Consider the following 18,497-nt stretch of genomic DNA (forward strand, 5'->3'; position numbering starts at 1 on the left):
AATACTAATAAAAGTTCATGTTAAGTAAAAATATTGCTAAAAGAAAATACAAATTAATTCAATATCTTAAAAGAGAATTAGAAAATATAACAATCAGGGGTGGACTTAGTGATTTGGGGGCCCTAAGCAGTTTCAGGTATGGGGCCGTAGCACTGAATCTCAAAACATTCTCTTTCAAGAGTTCACACTTAGCCAATGATCTATCAAAGCTTGTTTGGCATGCTGTCCCGGGAGAGAGCCCCGAGCTCAAGGGATCCTCGAGCCCGGGGCTCCCCCCCGTTCGCAGAGCTGGAGGGGAGCCTGAGCTCGGTGGATCTCAGAACTCCCCGACTGCGATAGCTAAGGGAACATCTGAGAAGGGGCTAGAGCATGCATGGTTCTTGAGCGTGATGTATGTCTTTAGATGGTGGAAGGAAACCGGAGAGCCCGGGGAAAACCCACGCGAACACGGGGAGAACATACGAACTCCTCACAGAAACTCCCACCGGCTAGGCGAAACTAGGCCAGTGGTGTTCTTGCTGTGAGGCTCTCAGTGCTAACCACTGGGCCACCGTGCCGCCCAATCAAATGTCAAGGAGGAGAATAGGGGAGGAAGGGGGGTTTCTTCCAAACGAAGATAATGTGGACTGAAAACTGCGGTTCTTTGTAGTAGCTTAAGGCTCATATGATTGGAAGATAATGATTAGCTAATACGAGACCGGCCGTGATAAATCATAAGCACGTGATCCTCTCGAAATTAGTTTATAAACAAACTTCACTTCTCATTAGATATTTTTTTATTTCTGTACATTATTTTTGTAAATAAACTGCATATAAATTCACAAAATAAAGTATGTACATTTAATTAGCCATTATTTGCAGTGTTGCCAACTATTTCCAATAAAAAGTAGCTAAAGCCTGCCCGACAAGCTTAAGCCCGTCATGTCTCTACTCTCTGAGGTGCCGTGTATTATATTATATTAAAACTTTACATCCAGATGCACAATAAATAGGTACTTATTGACATATTACTTTGCGTGATGATGTCATTGCGTAATCGCAACTCAAAACAACATCTTTATGTGGAATACAAAATAATTACGGTATTCTCAAATTGACTGGCCATCTCAACAAAAACATTATTTAAAATATGTTCATTTAGATTTGTATGAAAAAGAGAATTGACTATTTGTAAAAGTAACACAAACACTTTTTGATAAGAATTTTCAAATATAACACTGATAATGAACAGTTACATTCTTTTTAACAATCACAGCTTGTGCACTTACTCTTTTTAACTTGTGAAATTAGCACATTTGTGAAAGTGACAACAATTATAGCACTGTTGGAATTTATTGCTACCTAAATTAACAACATTTATACATGTTAACAAATATTAGTAAATTAACAGTTATGAAAAACAATCTGAGCAAGCAATTTACTCTACTGAGAGAAGCCTGCAGCCACTGCTCTTTGAGTCACTGTTTAAATATTCCTAAAAGTAGCAAAATGAATGTAAATGTAATTAAAGCTAGTTGCTTTTTGAAAAAAAAAAAAAAAAGTTGGCAACACTGATTATTTATGATTAGATTTTAATATAAAAAAACATGTAAACTAATTTAACCCTCTACCGCAAGCATTATGATAAATCTATTAAAAATTATATTTGACTGATTTCGCAGGTCAGACTTCACCAAGCTTTGCACTGCAGCGAACTGCAAAACTCAATGCATGACCCTGCCTGCATTCCCGGTCTGACGCATTTGCGTGCGTGTGAATGGAAGTCTATGGGGAGAAAAGTCCAGTGTGACCGCAGCTTCAGTAGATAATCTATAAACTTATCAGGTGTGTTGAAGCAAGTTGAAGCTAAACTCAGCAGGACACCGGCCCTCCAGGACCGAGTTTGGACACCCTTGATGTAAGGAGGTCAGTCTGTTTGTGTATTTGGATTCGTCTGACTGGTATATCATTGATTGCTAATGCGAGGCCAGCCGTGGTCAATCATAATTCAATTCATTTACAATGTAGATTGTGTCAAAGCAGCTTAACATAGATGTTCTACTAAATTGAAAGGTTGTTGGTTCATTTTAGTTCAGATCAGGGTGATGTCATTTTCACTGGATGCGCACCTCCACAAGTCCCAATCAAGCAAGCCAGTGGTGACAGTGGCGAGGAACAAACTTCACCAATTAACTAAAGTGAAGGAGAAAAAAAAAACCTTGAGAAAAACCAGGCTCAATTGGGCACGATTATTTCTCCTCGAGCCAAACTTCCTGTGCGGAGCTGAAGTATTGACCTTATTCTAAAATGCGGAAGTGCGCCTGTTTTCGCGATTGTCTTAGAACTTCCGTTTCAGTCGCCTATGGGAGAGATGACAAGGAATAATAAACGCCAAAAAAACGGCCAAACTACTTGCTCTACAAACAAATGTTTGCATGACTATACAGACCAAGTAGAATAATTTTAACAAGGAAATATCAGTTTGCAACATCAAACAGCGAAACGAGCAGTTTTTAATGTCTAAAAATGAATGGAAGTGAATGAGACCGGAAGTCTCGTGCCAAAAAGGTTCAAATGGCAGCGCCCGCTCGTCTGCGGAGAATAAGGTCAATATAGGTGCCAGAGGGCACGTATACAGGGCACAGTCCATCGTGGAGAAGCTACAGGTGTGAGTAGATCACCGGTCACAATGCAATGCACAATGCATCACAGGAACAATGCAAAGAGTTGTAAGCACGTGATCCTCTCAAAATTAGTTTATAAATAAACTTCAGCCCTATATAAATTGTTTGAAACCAGCATACTTTAAAAATTGTGCAAGTCCATTTATGAATTATAATGTTTTATTTGTACAATTTTAACAAGCATATCTTGATCAAAAAACAACATTTCACCCATATTTTGACATTTGACACTTGCATTAAACTTTTTAATTTTTTCACTTGTTCAGTATTTGCATATTCGTCTGATTCATTGTATGCCGATTTAAACAAGATATCTGAGTCAGTGAGACTTAACTGTACTGTGAAGTGAAAACACTATATACTATTAAAATTTTTAAATGACATAATTGAATTAAAAATGACAAACAATTGAGAAATATAAAACTGTTAAGGCTGGTGGTTGTATCTATAAATATAGCATATTTCAATTTCATTGGCATATACATGATTTCCCTTATCATATGCAGTGTTTTATGAGAGTGAGTGAGACTAAATATATAGCTCCTGCACTGTAAAAAGTATATGATCAATTAGTCATGACAGCATGTTTTATTTCATTGTAACTTATTAAACTAAGTTTGTCATGTTCTAACTTAAATGTACGTTACGCAAGCTATTTTAGGTCAGTTTAACATAATGTAAGTTTAATTGACTCAGAAGGTTAATTTGATTCAGTTTAAGGCAACCAGGACTTTTTTTTTAGTGTGGGCACTTTGCTTAATACAACTCTGATTGGTAGATTTTCAACACAACACTATTGAAAATGTTTATGCCTGCACAATATTGAAAATTCGAACTTAAAAATAAGCTATCTTAAGGGTTTGATAAAACCCCATATTGTACAACTGATTGTCACCCTCGGGTCCGTGTTTAAAGGTTTATCAGTTGTTAAAAAATCTAATTTCCCTATAAAAAATGCAGTTTTTGCTTCCTGGAACTGTTGTACTGTGTGTATAAATATAACAGGTTTAAAAATTGTTACATCATCCTAACACATAAATTCAGATGACTTGTAATAGTGCATGAGTCATGTGGACCAGCACTTTGGTTCTTTTGTGCCCTTTTTTAAGCTTGAACGCTCCAGCATTGAAGTTCGCAGGGGAGGAAAAAACAAACTCATGTGTGTTTGAAAAAAACATTCTCCTTTTGACAATATTGTTCACTCAACCATTAAAGAGCTGCACTTAATTAGACTATCACTGTGCTTAGTAATTAGACAAACTGCACTGTTTTAATCTTGTTTTCTTCCCCAATTATGTATCAGCTGACATACTGTAGACATTTACAAACTGAAGCAACTTTATAAATCCTGCATTGGATATTATACTAGATAACTAATTTTGTTCTGTATCAATGTCAAATGCGTCAATGTTTTGAGCAGGCCAGCTTTTCCAATTTTTTTTCTTCCTACGCCTCATGATACTTCGTGTGAATCATCGTGGACGTAACTTCCGTTTAACTGCAAACAATCTGTGAAATGTGTTTATTTTTTTAACTGGGAACATTATTCTCCTCAAAATTCATCCATTAAATATTAAAATACAACTTATTATTAACAAATATTTTTTTTGCAGACCGTGTGTAGGGAGTGTAGAGAGTACAATGGAACAAAAACAAGGAAATACTTGTGACACTAATTAAAATTGCTAGTCATGTCCTGGTCATGGCCAGCAAAGATCCATCAAGCAACCAACAGTTGCAGCTTCAAAACGTACTTAACCAGCATATGCTTTTTTATTTTCCAGCAGGGTAGATATTAAATGTGACTTTGGCATAGATCAAAAGAAAAACTGAATCATTTAACATAGGTGACTTGTAATTGACCCTATTTCCAAAAATATGTGTTCCTTATTCAATTCAATTCAATTCAGCTTTATTTTTATAGCGCTTTTACAATGTAGATTGTGTCAAAGCAGCTTCACATAAATGGTCATATTACTGTACTAGATCAGGGTAGTTTAGTTTTTAGTTTTTAAGTTCAGTTTAGTTTAGCTCAGTTCAGTGTGGTTTAAAGTCATTACTGAGAGTCCAAACACTGAAGAGCAAATTCCTTGATGTGTAGCTCTACCGTTCCTAAACCATGTAAGCCAGAGGCCACAGCAGAGAGGGAAAAAAACTTCACCAATAGGAGAGTGAACAAAAAAAGCCTTGAGAGAAACCAGAATCAGTTGGGCATAACCATTTTAATTTCTCCGCTGGTCTCAGCGGTGGACGCTGGAAGCTGGCCTCAGCGAAGACTCGTCTGTACCTGGAGCGTCGCTGGAATCAGTCTCATGCTCTCCACTCCCCCATGACCACCAGCGCAGCAGCAGCTCAGGATACTGCGTGGTCCTGGATATGGAAACCTTGGGATCATCTCGTTGCTGGTCTTGGATCCAATCAGTGACTCCGCATAATCTGAGGACCTCAGGATGAGTATCCCCAGGTGGAAATGGAGAAAAAAAAGAGAGAATTGTCTATTCACCTTTTTCCATCTGACTACCATTGATCTGGTAATAGATATTTTTGGAAATAGGCTTAATTACAAGTTTCCTATGTTGAGTTCGGTTGAGGTTGAGTTCTAGCATTTTTTAATCTAATCAGCCAATCCCCATGTCTGATGGGAAGCTTAGTTTAGCATATATCATAAAAAACATTCAAAGATAATTCCTTGGATTTACTATATTTTTTAAGTTAAGCAGTTGTAAACAATTTATTTGGGCTGAACTTCAACAAATTAAGTTGAACATTACTAAATTTGTTGTGTTTGTTTAAATTCAACACATATCAATTGTTTGCAACAATTTTACAGACATCATTATTTTAGTGTATATTCAGATTAGACCATTAAAATCTCAATCAAGAAAATTTAATTTAGGGTTTAGATAATTATCCTAATTTAGGCCTGACTCTTCTGTAGTTACATTGTATAAATTAATTAAATGAATCAGACAGGCCCGTAGCCAGCCTGGTGAGAGGGGTGGTTCTTTTTTCTCAAAATATGGACTTTTTTGCAGTTACTGATCTCATTTTCCATTTAATTATAATGTTTAAATACTCCAATAAGTGTCATTTTAAGCACTATTTTTAGCTGGATTAGCTTGTTGTATCCTCCAAAATATTTCCTAAGGATTTATAATAAACAAATATAAAAAAAAAAGCTTTAGGATTTTCTTTCAGCCTCTCTTGAAAACTCCTATAACAACAGCCTAATTAGTATAAACAACAAAAGTCAGTCCAAGGTACTCGAAAAATGTGGAAAAAATATTAAAAATCCTTTACTGACAGGGCTATTTCTTAAAACTGCACCTACACGTTTTGATAACACATGACTTCATTAGGGTAACCTGATGTATCTGCAGTTTTAAGAAACAGCCATGTCAATAAAGGCTTTTTATTATTTTTTCCACATTTTTTGAGTGCCTTGGACTGATTTTGATGTTTATTCTGATGAATCCCTTACACAAAGAGCACCGACACATTATTTAAGCTACCCCTGAAAACTTTTTGTTTGATTTTGGATTTTTATACACAGCCTAATTAGTATTAAAATTAACTTTAATAGGCTGCTTTTGGTGCTTCAGGCCTTTTCATTGGTCTTTTTTTAACTCAAAAATAAAGTTCAAGATTTAAAATATAAGTTAAGCTACTTGTAAAATGTTTTTTTTTTTTTTTTTTTACAAATCATTCAATAGTGAAAGTTGACTTCACTTATGTCATATTGTGTGTTTTCTTAAAGCCTTTGATGGGTTATTTCCACAATTTATGATGATATAGCAATGAAAATAGGTCAAGTTAGAATATAGTGGCAAAAATTCTGGACCAATGGCAAATTCTGGACCTTTGTCAGTTGGGAGGGTGGGGCTAGTTCTTTTGAAGCACCCGAGCTGTCAGATGAATACAGAGTATGCAAATACTGAATAAGTGAATAATAATGTTTGTCCACTTAAAAGCAAAAGTTTAATACAAGTTTCATAAGAGCCGATTTATTAGCCACATCGGCATAGAAAATAGCATGTCCTGGCGGAGGAAGGATGGAGTAGACACGCGTTTAGGCTCGCTACTACACTTTTTCACTTCTCATTTACTTTAAACCCCACATTTTACTCTACATTTGCTTCCAAGTGGACAATATATTTACAGTACACAACAAAACTGCGAATCATGGCAACAAAATCAGCCAAACCGAGCAAAAAGGAACAGAAAACGGAGGCGAACGGAGACGAGGGCAAGGAAGTTAGCATGTCAGCTATCACAAAACTCCTAGAGGACCACCGAGCCGCTCTCTCAGCCAACTTTAGAAACACAGTTTCAGCCCTTGAGGTAAAACTAGATAAAATCCAGTCTATCGTGACAGAGCATAATTCAAAAATTGCCACTCTTGAAATCTACGCAAATTCACTAGAAAATAGCATGTTTTCATTTTGCATTGATCTTAATACATGATGTAACTACAGAAGAGTCAAGCTTTAAAATGGAAAATTATCTTTTTTTTAAAGAGAGAGAGAGAGAGATGCTAAGCAAAGCTAAAAGTGCTCATTCCAGACTTGAATCTAGGCTGAATGGATTAAAAAATGGTAAAGCATAACTGTTTAACTCTAGGAAAATTAGTCAAAAGAGCCAGTTTTTTAAAGGGTAAGTGTTTCTTTAAGACAGATATTATCATTAACATCCCCCAAAAATAACTTTAATTTTGTTTTCAGGGTGATTTTTACTTTTTGAGGTTGATTCCTTCAAATCTACTGCTTTCCATCCATTTTCATCGACTAGCGTTTCTAAACTTAGAATGGGAAAAAATGGACAAGATGTCCTCCACACACCAACAAAGACCTGCCATAATTGTCATTTCTTTTGTGTGTGGCTCAACCTGTCTTTCTCTCTGGGTGAGAAATGAGTTCTGGAAGTCGGTCGCCCACAGTCCCTCCTCCGTTCGCTGGCCTCAGCTTCAGGGGTGCGGTGCACAGTAAACCTCCAGAATGATTTCTGTCACCGACTTCATGACTTGCAGTCTCCAAAATCACTTTCACAGGTTGCCTATAGCAACACAGAGCCAGCAGACAGCTCTTTTTCAGACATCTGTCCCATGATTCCTGCTGCTGACATCGCAGTACTGCCGACCTGACAGCTGCCAAATGGCAAACACATCCTGCTAACCTGCACAACACGCACATATTATGTATTTATAGCTGGTGAATGATCGGATTACTCTTAAAAATGTGTGTGGGGTTTACATATCTGTGACAGTTAAGTTACTGTGTTGCCTCAGAGAAACATTAACAGTTAGCTTTAGCTGGTTTCTGGTTGCTAAGATACATCAGTAGACGTTCATAGTCATGGACTGATGTTGGAATAACTTCACACTGAAATGTCTATCTTACATACACAGACAAACCTAAATTAATCCATGTGCTCATACATTGTCTACAATTATCAGTCCCCAGCTAGATAACAGTGTTGCATAATATCATTGTACCTGCTGCAGCCATGGTACAGCATTAACATCCCTGGATAATTATGCAGGAATGAGTATAGTACCAACCAAATCAGCCTAGAAAATAGCAACATTTGATTTTCTGTCAGTCTTAGTGCTCAGTGTAACTACAGAAGAGTCCAGCTTTACAAAGGAAAAGTATTAAAACTATTTGGTCATTTTTGAAGAGGGGTCTGGCTGCAGACTCGGAGCAGATGCAATCTGTGCTGCATGCAATGCTTTTGAATGGGCTCACTTAACCCCAACCCAAACCCTACCTGTCACAATGACGTCACTAGCTCCATTGAGTGCATTATGTCTGACATTGCATTTCCGAGAGATGCAATCTCAGCTTGCATCATATTGGCTGCATCCAGATACAATTGAATTTTTGAATGAGATGCTAATGGTCCAATCTAATTCAAGTAATTATGCTAAGCTAAAAATGCTTCCACCAGACCTGCAGATCAGTTGAATGCAACATAGGCTCATTCTGAAAACATAGCTGTTCCTTTTCCTTTCGTGCTTACCAGCTGATGGCTAACCTACATATGGACAGCTTTTCCGCTGTTACCAGTTTGTCCGGATAGCTTGCTATGTATGTTGGTGGACTTGAGACGTAGAGGAGTTGACCACGACGATAGGGTTCGAGTTCGGTGAAGAACGGTTCCAGAGAGCAGGTATGACAAAAACAGAAGCCTAAAATAACATATACAAGTGAATAGCGGTGAAAATGTGGTCAAATCTGAAAACATGGGAAAAATCAGAGGGCTTTTCTTTTGAAAACTGTCAGTTGGGTTTAGGAAAGTGGGTGGGCGGGTCAATTGGTGCTTTTGAAAACACTATTGGTTGGGTTTAGGGGAGGAGGAAGGTGGGTCAGTCAGTCAAACTGACAGTGGACAGTCGTAGTGTATTTACGAAAGAACATAAGGCATGAAGGGTGCTTGCGAGTGTACACAGTGACCTCTTGTGGATTCGTGAAAACAAAAAATTTCGAAAAAGCTCCTGAGACGTACTTGGCGCTCTCCAGAAATGTATATAGCGGTAAGTTTTCAGAATGAGCCTAATCTGAAGAAAGCTAATCTGTTTGACGGTGACACAGTGGCGCAGTAGGTGGTGCTGTGGCCTCACAGCAAGTAGGTAACTTGTTCGAGCCACGGCTGGGTCAGTTGTCGTTTCTGTGTGAAGTTTGCATTTTCTCCCTGCGTTCGCATGGTTTTCCTCCGGGTGCTCCAGTTTCCCCCACAGTCCAAAGACATGCGCTACAGGTGAATTGGGTAGGCTAAATTGTCCATAGTGTATAAGTGTGAATGGGTGTGTGTGTGGTTGTTTCCCAGAGATGGGTTGCGGCTGGAAGGGCATCCGCTGCATTAAAAACATGCTAGATAAGTTGGCGGTTTATTCCGCTGAGGCAACCCCGGATTAATAAAGGAACTAAGCCGACAAGAAAATGAATGAATACATAAATCTGTTTGACTTGGTATACTGTAAAAAATTGCTGTGATTTCAACTGTGAAAATCCGTAACCTGGTTAACAGTGTGTTTCCTTAATATATACAGCAAATAACCATAAACTGACTTCCCCTTAATTCCCTGCATGCCATGGCACATAACGTTTTATGCTTTTTGTTGACTTTAATATGGATCTTTTATTTGTTTACCCATTAGTTATGTACATTAGAGATTTCGATTATATCTAATGTTGATAAACAATGTTTATTTCATGACTTTATTTTATGCATGTTAGAAGCTGTGTGTATAACACTGAGCACCTTCTACACTGATACACTTTTCTGCTTGTGGGTAAAGTGGTTTGTAATGAGCATTGGTTCATTATTTAACTCTCACATCGCCACCTGCATATGGCTGTGTTAACGTGTCTATCTGTGTAACAAAAGATGTGTAGATGTTGGTAATTCAAAATGCAGGCATATTAAATCTATAAATTAATGAAATTTAGTAGTTTACTGTTAAAATTAAGAATTCATTTTACGGTTTGTACTGTAATTTCAATGGTAAAATACTGGAAACCACAGCTGTCAGTTTTTTACCGTAAGATTTCTTTTTTACAGTGTAGGGGAGTTGTGAAAAGATTGCTGTTCTACTGAAGAATGTCCTGAAGGTGAGTAAATTAACAGCATAACTTTGTATTTTGGGTTTGTTTTTTCTGTTGAAACTAGAGTATTCATAACTAAAGATTGGACAAACAAACAAAATCAGCTCTGGAGCACACCACGCTGGCAGCCATTGTTGGCGCCATCTTAATGTAGCATATCACCACTGCCGTAAGTATATGGTACTCATTTGATGTCTGCTTTAAAAATCTTTTAAAGGGGAAATAAACATGTAAAAGTGTGATAAATACTATCCTATTTTTTCTGTCACATATATGTCTTTGCTTATTTAGAATGTATTTTGTAATGTAGATTTAGAATGTATGTAACGTATTTTTTTTTAAATAGACAGGAGCTCTTAAGTGAACTCAAACTGTACACGGCTGAAAAAAAACAGTCTAAGTAATTCACTTTGCAAAAACAACAAAAAAAGGCTCATTTACTCTCTACAAAGACTGTGGATTATAAAGGTAATAATGCTGCAGCCCGCAAGCAAAGCTCATTTCTTGCACCGGCAAGTAGTTTCACCTCACAGGACACCAGAACCGAAAATATTAAATCTGTCTTCCTTTAATATGCTTTCTCTAGGACACCCATCAATGTGAATTACACGAATCACAGAATACTGTGGTCTCAGCTTAAAATCTTCCATGTTCTGCTGTTCATTAATGGTGTTACCATTCTGACTCTAATGTGTCAAAGCAATTGTAATAGATTCTATTGGTAATAAGATTTCAATTATGAGAAAATGACTTAACTTCTTGGTCTTATTTCAATATGGTGGAGTTCTGGCAGGTAATTCCCCACCAATTCACCATAATGCATTGGTCTGTACATTACAACACTTTATCAGGAAAGACATGGAGATCATTAAAACCAATGTAATTTCCATTATAAACCATCTATTATGTTTGTAATACACTCAAAAATACATAATTTTTACTTGTTCAAACTACTTATTTAAAATAATCTGAAACAAACACAATTCTTGAGATTTCATTGGGACAACTTAATTTTGTAGGTTCAATCCACATAAATTTGTTAAAAGTGTTAAGTTAACTTAATCAATTTGTGTTTGTACAACATGAATGAATTGTGTGAAACCCTGCATTTTTTACAGTGTAGAGTCAAATTATACATTATAAATATTAATATATTAATACTAATGAAGTCATACATTGCCCCTTAAAAAGATTAAATAATATTCTTAAACGTGCCTTTTTGCATAATAACAGAAATGCATAAAGATTGTATTTTATGTAAATCCATTTATTAACGGAAGATCTGTAAAATACACTCACAACCTGTCCATTTGTGCACACAGATAATTGTCACTGCATCATCATTCATACACAAACTGAAAAGGTCCTCACTCATGGCAGTCATAAATAAACAAACAAAAAATACAATATGTTGTACAAGCATTAAAAGAAACATACAAGTGGCATAGAAATGTGTTGTTGCATGTACTCTACTGATATTTTAATAGATGAGATTATAATGTGCGTTTATATATTCTTGCTAGTAAAAAACACTCCGTAAGCCACTGAAAACAGAATTGACACCCAGTTGAAAAACGCTGCTCTGGCAGATGACAATTCTTAACGGAAGTTCTAAGCAGCCTACCAGAAGCGCTGGTCGCTATATATTTTTGAGTAAAAACAATAGCGATATTTAAGAATCCGTATTTATTTTATTTATTAATTCATTTGACTTGTTAATTGGTGCATATAAAGGCCATAATTTAAATCATACAACAGTACTTTGGACAGCTACAGTGCCACTAAAGCTTTCAAACAAAAGTCCAAAAAAGTAAAGTAAGATTTGACTTTCTCTGGTGACGGCCAACATCACAACACGCCATAATGTCCTTCAGGTGCTATAGCGGGCATTAAGTTACAAAACAAGCTGTCTGGCTTGACTAAAGTGGTTATTTACTCGTTGTCCAAAGAGTCTGCAAGTTCGTGTTTTATGGATATAGGATGTATAGGATTGTGGACATCGATGATGGTAAGAGTGTCTTTATTCGATGTGCAGCAGAAAAAAAGTCTTTCAGTCGTGCATGTTCTGTAGCTTTTGGTAAAGTAGGCTATGAGCTACCAAATACAGCTGTGCATGCAATAAACTCACACTCAGTCAGGCGAAGTAAAGGTCTCATTGTCTAGGATGTCAATCAAATTAATCAAGCTCTAGCCACGAAGAAAAAATAGGCTATTTTATTATTTTAAGATTTTAGATGACGGATTAGTAATTTTTATTATACGTGGTTATATCTAAGTCAATAAAATAATAAATTTATTAAATAAAATATGTTAATAAGAATGTGGTGGGTCAGCGATTCTCTGCCAGATACTGCTCTATGATTTTAACTTGGATGTTTAGAAATGAAACTAAAGAAACAGTTGTTGTTTAATTTTATTTGTGATTCCCAAAATAAAATTCAATAGTAAGCTTGACAGGCAGTTTTGGAGAACTTGATGTTTCCCAATTCAGACATAATGCCCGAGCATACTGCCTAAGAGGCCTTTCAAAGATGGCCACTGAGTGAAATGACTTGCCTTAAAGGGACTTTGCAATAGCGTCCTATATGCAGCAAAGAAGAAAAAGGTTTCCGGTTGAAACTTAAAGTGGTTTAAAGGTCTTACAATGTATGAAAAAAGTCTTAAAAGGGTTCTAAAAAGTATTGAATTTCACTCTCTGATTCCTGTATACACTCTGTCCATCAAAACTATTAAAACTTAGTAGCAGCATACTTGCTGATCTTGGTAACATTTACATTTACATTTAGTCATTTTGCAGACGCTTTTATCCAAAGCGACTTACAAATGAGGACAAGGAAGCAATTTACAGAACTATAAGAGCAACAATGAATAAGTGCGGTAGGCAAGTTTCAGGTCTGTAAAGTCTAAGAAGGAAAGCATTAGTAATTTATTTTTTTTTTTGAGTACAGTTAGTGGTATATCCAGACAGGCAATTGCAGATTAGGAAGTGAAGTGTAGACTAAATAGTTGAGTTTTTAGTCGTTTCTTGAAAACAGCGAGTGTCTCTGCCGTTCTGATGCAGTTAGGGAGTTTATTCCACCAACTGGGCAGATTGAGCGTGAGCGTTCGGGAAAGTGATTTCTTCCCTCTTTGGGATAGAACCACGAGGCGATGTTCATTCACAGAATGCAAGTTTCTGGAGGGCACATAGATCTGCAGAAGTGAGAGCAGATAAGAAGGAGCAAAGCCATAAGTCACTTTGTAGGCAAACATCAGAGCTTTGAATTTGATGCGAGCAGCAACTGGCAGCCACTGCAAACGGATGAGCAGCAGAGTGACATGTGCTCTTTTAGGTTCATTAAAGACCACTCATGCTGCTGCGTTCTGGAGCAGCTGAAGAGGTTTGATAGAGTTTTTTTTATAGAAAAAACTGTTTTATTGTTAATAATGTAAATAAATAAACTGTATAATAATGGATAAATGGATAATAATGCAAATAAATTCAAATGTGTTTATTCAGTGGATATAAATAAATAAATAAATAAATAAATAAATAAATAAATAAATAAATAAATAAATAAATAAATAAATGTGCTATGTAGAATAAAAAATAAATTAAGCTAAGTCTATATAGCTTTAGCATATAAAGTATATTTATATACTTTAAATTCTGTTTACTATTTTAAGTAAACAGAAATTAAATTAGCTGTGTGAAATCTGCCTTTGTAAGCATGTGTTATAACTAAGCCTATGTCTGTTACAACTTGCCCTCACTGGAGGTGTAAATTGTAACATTTTTACTCCTGGCACTGTTGGCAATAATGCACAGAAACCATAGGCCCGGTGATCATTCATCCAGTGCATTTGTAGGAGAGGCTTGTGTGTTGTTGGTAAAAAAAACAAATGGTTTGTCTGACCCCATTACTTTGTTCATTATTTGGCCAAAACCAAAAAGTGTTTCTTTGTGCCCCGCTCTCCCCTACTATGTTTTTATAAAACGAACTGCCTATTGAAAGTGCATACCTCAACATTATAAAATACTTGCACAGCTGTGAGTTATTTTTATAATAATTAGATGATGCATTCATTTAGTATTTATTAGTCTGCATTTGCTTCACAGACAAATTAACAGTTAAATTTAGATATTAAGGTCTTTAAAAAGAAAAAGTAAACATTAATTTCTGGCACCTTGCCTGTGAGACAGCAATAGTGTGATTGAATGTAATGTGAAATTAAACCTAATACAACCAATAGAACACACCAATTCCTTTCTAAATTTACAAATGACAAGTTTTTCAAAGAAAGAAAGAAAACATTCAAGTCTTTTAACGGCAGTTTTTTTATTTCTTTCTCTATGGCTGCTTCAGCTGCAAGGAAGTTTAAAATGCTTCCTTTTTCTTTTCATCTTCGCTTTTGTGAGAAGGCATGGTTGAACTGTCTGCAACTTTATCCTGAGTGAATGAAGCAATAAGAGGAGGTGCAAATATAAGTGACTATGATAATTTATTGTAATTAATGAACAAAAGATCTGATTATTTTCCCCAGAAAAGGTTATATTTATAAGAAATTTTGAAACCTGTAACCATCAACTTCCGTAATAAAAAAACCTATGGAAGTCAATGATTACAGGTTTCCAGCTTTCTTCAAAATATCTTTTTTTTGTGTTCAACAGAAGAAAGAAACTCATAAAAGTTTGGAAAAACTTGACGGTGAAAAACTTTGGGGGGAACTATTCCTTTAACTTAAGTAGGCTTAAATTCACTTTTTGGATTTATTTATTATGGTCTTTGAGCAGTAGCAGCAGTAAAAAGATGTACATTTTGCCACGCCAAATCCTGGGCGTAAATATAAAATCTGTAGGAGCCATCTTCAATATAGATAAAATTTCATCTATTAATTACATTTAAAGTAAGTCATATTTGATATAAATTTAAAATTAACAAAAATAATTAAGATGGCTGTTAACGAAATAGGTAACTTTAAACAATTGATAGCCGTTCGACACGTCTGCCCCTTACCTTTTGGCATGCTCAGTTGAGCTGCACTTCAAGGGTGGAGATGAACCTCGCCCCGGCGGTCGCGCTGCTGCTGGAGGCTTCATCTGTGCGGGTCTTCAGGCAGCTCTTCATGCGCGACGCGGGCGGAGGGTAGAGGTGAAGACTGGTCAGGACACTGATCTTAAGGCTTGTGAAAGTCCGGCTGATGAGCCCAGGGCCGCGGGGGAAGAAAATCCCTGCCCTCATGTGTATATTTTCCTCTTGATTGAGCTTCCGATTCTCCCTCCAGCGGAAACGCTCGCGCAGGCTCCCTGTAAACTTTGGCCTGTAGTGAAAGCAGGACCGGTCGGTGTCCGGCCACTGCACGTGCTTGCGCGCCGGTCTCGGGGTTGCCTGTGAAGCTGCGCAGGTCTCCTGCTCCTCCGGGCCGCGGTCGCTGTCGGGACTCTCCGCGCGTGTTTTTCTAAATGGCTTAAGAAAGAACCGCGCAACCCGGGCAAGCCACGAGCAGGCTATCTTCCTCCTGGACCGCACGTGCGTCTTCTGCCTGGCTTTGACTTGGTCTCGCCAGGTGAAGGGCTCAGACGGCCGCTCTGACGGGCTGTATGGGTCACTGTAGCGATGTACTGACCTCTGCGGCGGCGACAGCGATGTTTGCAACGCATACAGCTCCTCTTCGTGTTGGTTTAAGCAAGACTCGTCTGCAAACGATACCTTCTTGGGCTGGTACTGGGCCAGCATCTTATCCGCCTTGGCCCACACGTACCAGCCGTCCGTGTACCACCAGTAGTTAAAAGACCGAGGAGGAAATCTCCACACCAACTTCTGATTCACAACTATCGCCATGTCGAGTTTATTTGTGTGCAATCGACGCAAATGGCTCCACTTTATGTAAGGTTATGTACAATTTATAACGTTCGAAAAACAACAAACTTTAAAAAACAGCAACACAACTCTATGCAGACTCTGCCATAGACACTGCATTAAAATTCTGACTAGTTAGGCTATATTGGTTGTTTTCCTTTGTTCATAATGCAGTTTTTTAACATAATTTAATTTACCTAAAGTCATAATGTGTTGACAAAGTTAAACAGGGTTTAATCATAGCTAATGATGATTTCTTAGTTAATGCCTTATAACACGTTGAAATCAAGTCACAATCATTTTATTTATGATTAAATAATTCATTAACACAATAATACAGTTATAGTACTATTGTAAAGTGTTACGTATTGTGTTTTCTCAAAACATTTTTAATCTGTACATAGTGGCACAAAGTAACATGGAGTATGTAACACAGGGTTGTAAGGTATTTAGTCAGGGTTAACCATGTCATACTTCCGAGGTTGGGCGACGCAGTGGCGCAGTTGGTAGTGCTGTCGCCTCACAGCAAGAAGTTTGCTGGTTCGAGCCTTGGCAGGGTCAGTTGGCATTTCTGTGTGGAGTTTGCATGTTCTCCCTGCGTTTGCGTGGGTTTCCTCCGGGTTCTTTGGCTTCCCCCACAGTCCAAATATATGCGGTATAGATGAATTGGGTAGGCTAAATTGTCCATAGTGTATGAGTGTGTATGGATGTTTCCCAGAGATGGGTTGCAGCTGGAAGGGCATCCGCTGCGTAAAACATATGCTGGATAAGTTGGCGGTTCATTCCGCTATGGTGACCCCAGATTAATAAAGGGACTAAGCCGAAAAGAAAATGAATGAATGAACTTCCGAGGTTTTCACCACTGTATCAGCAGAGGTTTTTCTGCCAATTATTAAAAAAGTTCGGCAAAATTAGATGAGAAACGCAGGAGAAACTGCACAATACTGGCAACACTGCACAGAAACCATAGGTCCAGCGATCAAACCAGTGCTCATTTGTAGGAGAGGCTTGTGTGTTGTTGGTAAAAAAAATGAGTTTGTCTTACCCCATTACTTTGTTCATTATTTGGCCACAACCAAAAAGTGTTATTTTGTGCCCCGCTCTCTCCCATATAAAATAAAGCAATGCACTGTGTATTTTTAAGTCAATAAAGTGGTAATACCATAACGAGATTGTTTTTAGTAACACGTTCCTTGTAGTAGTAGTAGTAAACTTTATTGTCCTTGACAGGAAATTTGTTTTGGGCATCACCATAACAAATATCCTGTCACGGACAATAAAGTTTTCTGTTAAGTTTAGTTTTTACACAAAATGGCTCTTATTTAAATAATTGTCCTAATATTATTTAGTAAACACAGTTTTCACAAATAGTATAAATGTTTTCTCTGGATTTATGGAGGAATGAGACCAAAACAAATAGCTCAGGGATTATTTGTGTATTCAGTTGCTATTTTCTATAGTTACATCATGTACTAAGACCGACAGAAAATGAAAAGTTGCTATTTTCTAGGCTGATATGGCTTGGAATTATAGTCCCACTATGTTATAATATTAAAAGAACTTTGTCATCAACGTGCAGATCCTGAACTGTATCTATTCGATCTGGAAGACACTAACGTTAGCTGATTTTCAGCCACTGCGTAATATCATTGCACCTGTCATGGTTTGCCAAAGTTACTTGATTTTGTGTTTACCTTTAATTTACAGCAATAATTTTACAGCAACAAAATACTAAAATTTGCTGCTTTCAAAGTTAATTAATTAATTCATTAATTCATTCATTTTCTTTTTGGCTTAGTCCCTTTATTATTCAGAGAGTGCCATTCATGCCTGCTGTTCTCACAGAAATTCAGCAGAGGCCGCTGTCGACTGACTGCATGGCTTAATTTGTGCCAAAACAAACTAGATTAGGATCCGGCATCTCTGAAATCCGATCCGGCACCTCATTTTATCGATCCGCTCTTCACATTTATCGATCCGCTCTTCACTTTCGTCCGTGACAATCCCCCCCTCTCTTCACTTTCGTCCGCAACAGTACCAGACAACATTTTGGGACCTCGCAATTTACAAATTAAGCACTGACTGACTGACCAATCGACTGACCTGAATTGTATTGACTGACCTGCCACCCTTCTCTCTAAACTCAACCAAAAGTTTTCAAAAGCAATCCAGAAAAAGAAAAGGCCTTGCCTGATTTTGACCATTTCTTCAGATTTTGCCACATTCTCACCCTGTTATTTACTTGTTTAATTTACTTTTTGGCTTCTGTTTTTGTCTTAGCTGCTTTCTGAAACCGTTCTTCAATGGACTCAAACCCCGTCTTCACAGTCAACTCCTCTCTGCATCTCAAGTCCGCTAACGTTCATGGCAAGCTAACAGGACACTGGTAA

General features: G+C 37.3%; 1 protein-coding gene across 1 annotated transcript; it reads right to left on the reverse strand.

Annotated features, from left to right (window-relative positions):
* Positions 1-14,652: 14,652 nt before the first annotated feature.
* Positions 14,653-16,122, reverse strand: zgc:194114. Its single transcript, NM_001135985.1, has 2 exons — positions 15,265-16,122; positions 14,653-14,697 (listed from the first exon to the last, which is right to left on the reverse strand). Exon 1 carries the CDS (start codon positions 16,087-16,089, stop codon positions 15,277-15,279), a length of 813 nt encoding a protein of 270 aa, NP_001129457.1. The 5' UTR covers positions 16,090-16,122; the 3' UTR covers positions 14,653-14,697; positions 15,265-15,276.
* Positions 16,123-18,497: the final 2,375 nt, after the last annotated feature.

Source organism: Danio rerio, chromosome 15 (genome assembly GCF_049306965.1).
Source record: "Danio rerio strain Tuebingen ecotype United States chromosome 15, GRCz12tu, whole genome shotgun sequence".
Taxonomy (NCBI): domain Eukaryota; kingdom Metazoa; phylum Chordata; class Actinopteri; order Cypriniformes; family Danionidae; genus Danio; species Danio rerio.

What these genes read in the sequence shown, in the direction of transcription:
- zgc:194114 (NM_001135985.1), bottom strand. Translation starts at nt 16,089, where the DNA reads ATGGCGATAGTTGTGAATCAGAAGTTGGTGTGGAGATTTCCTCCTCGG.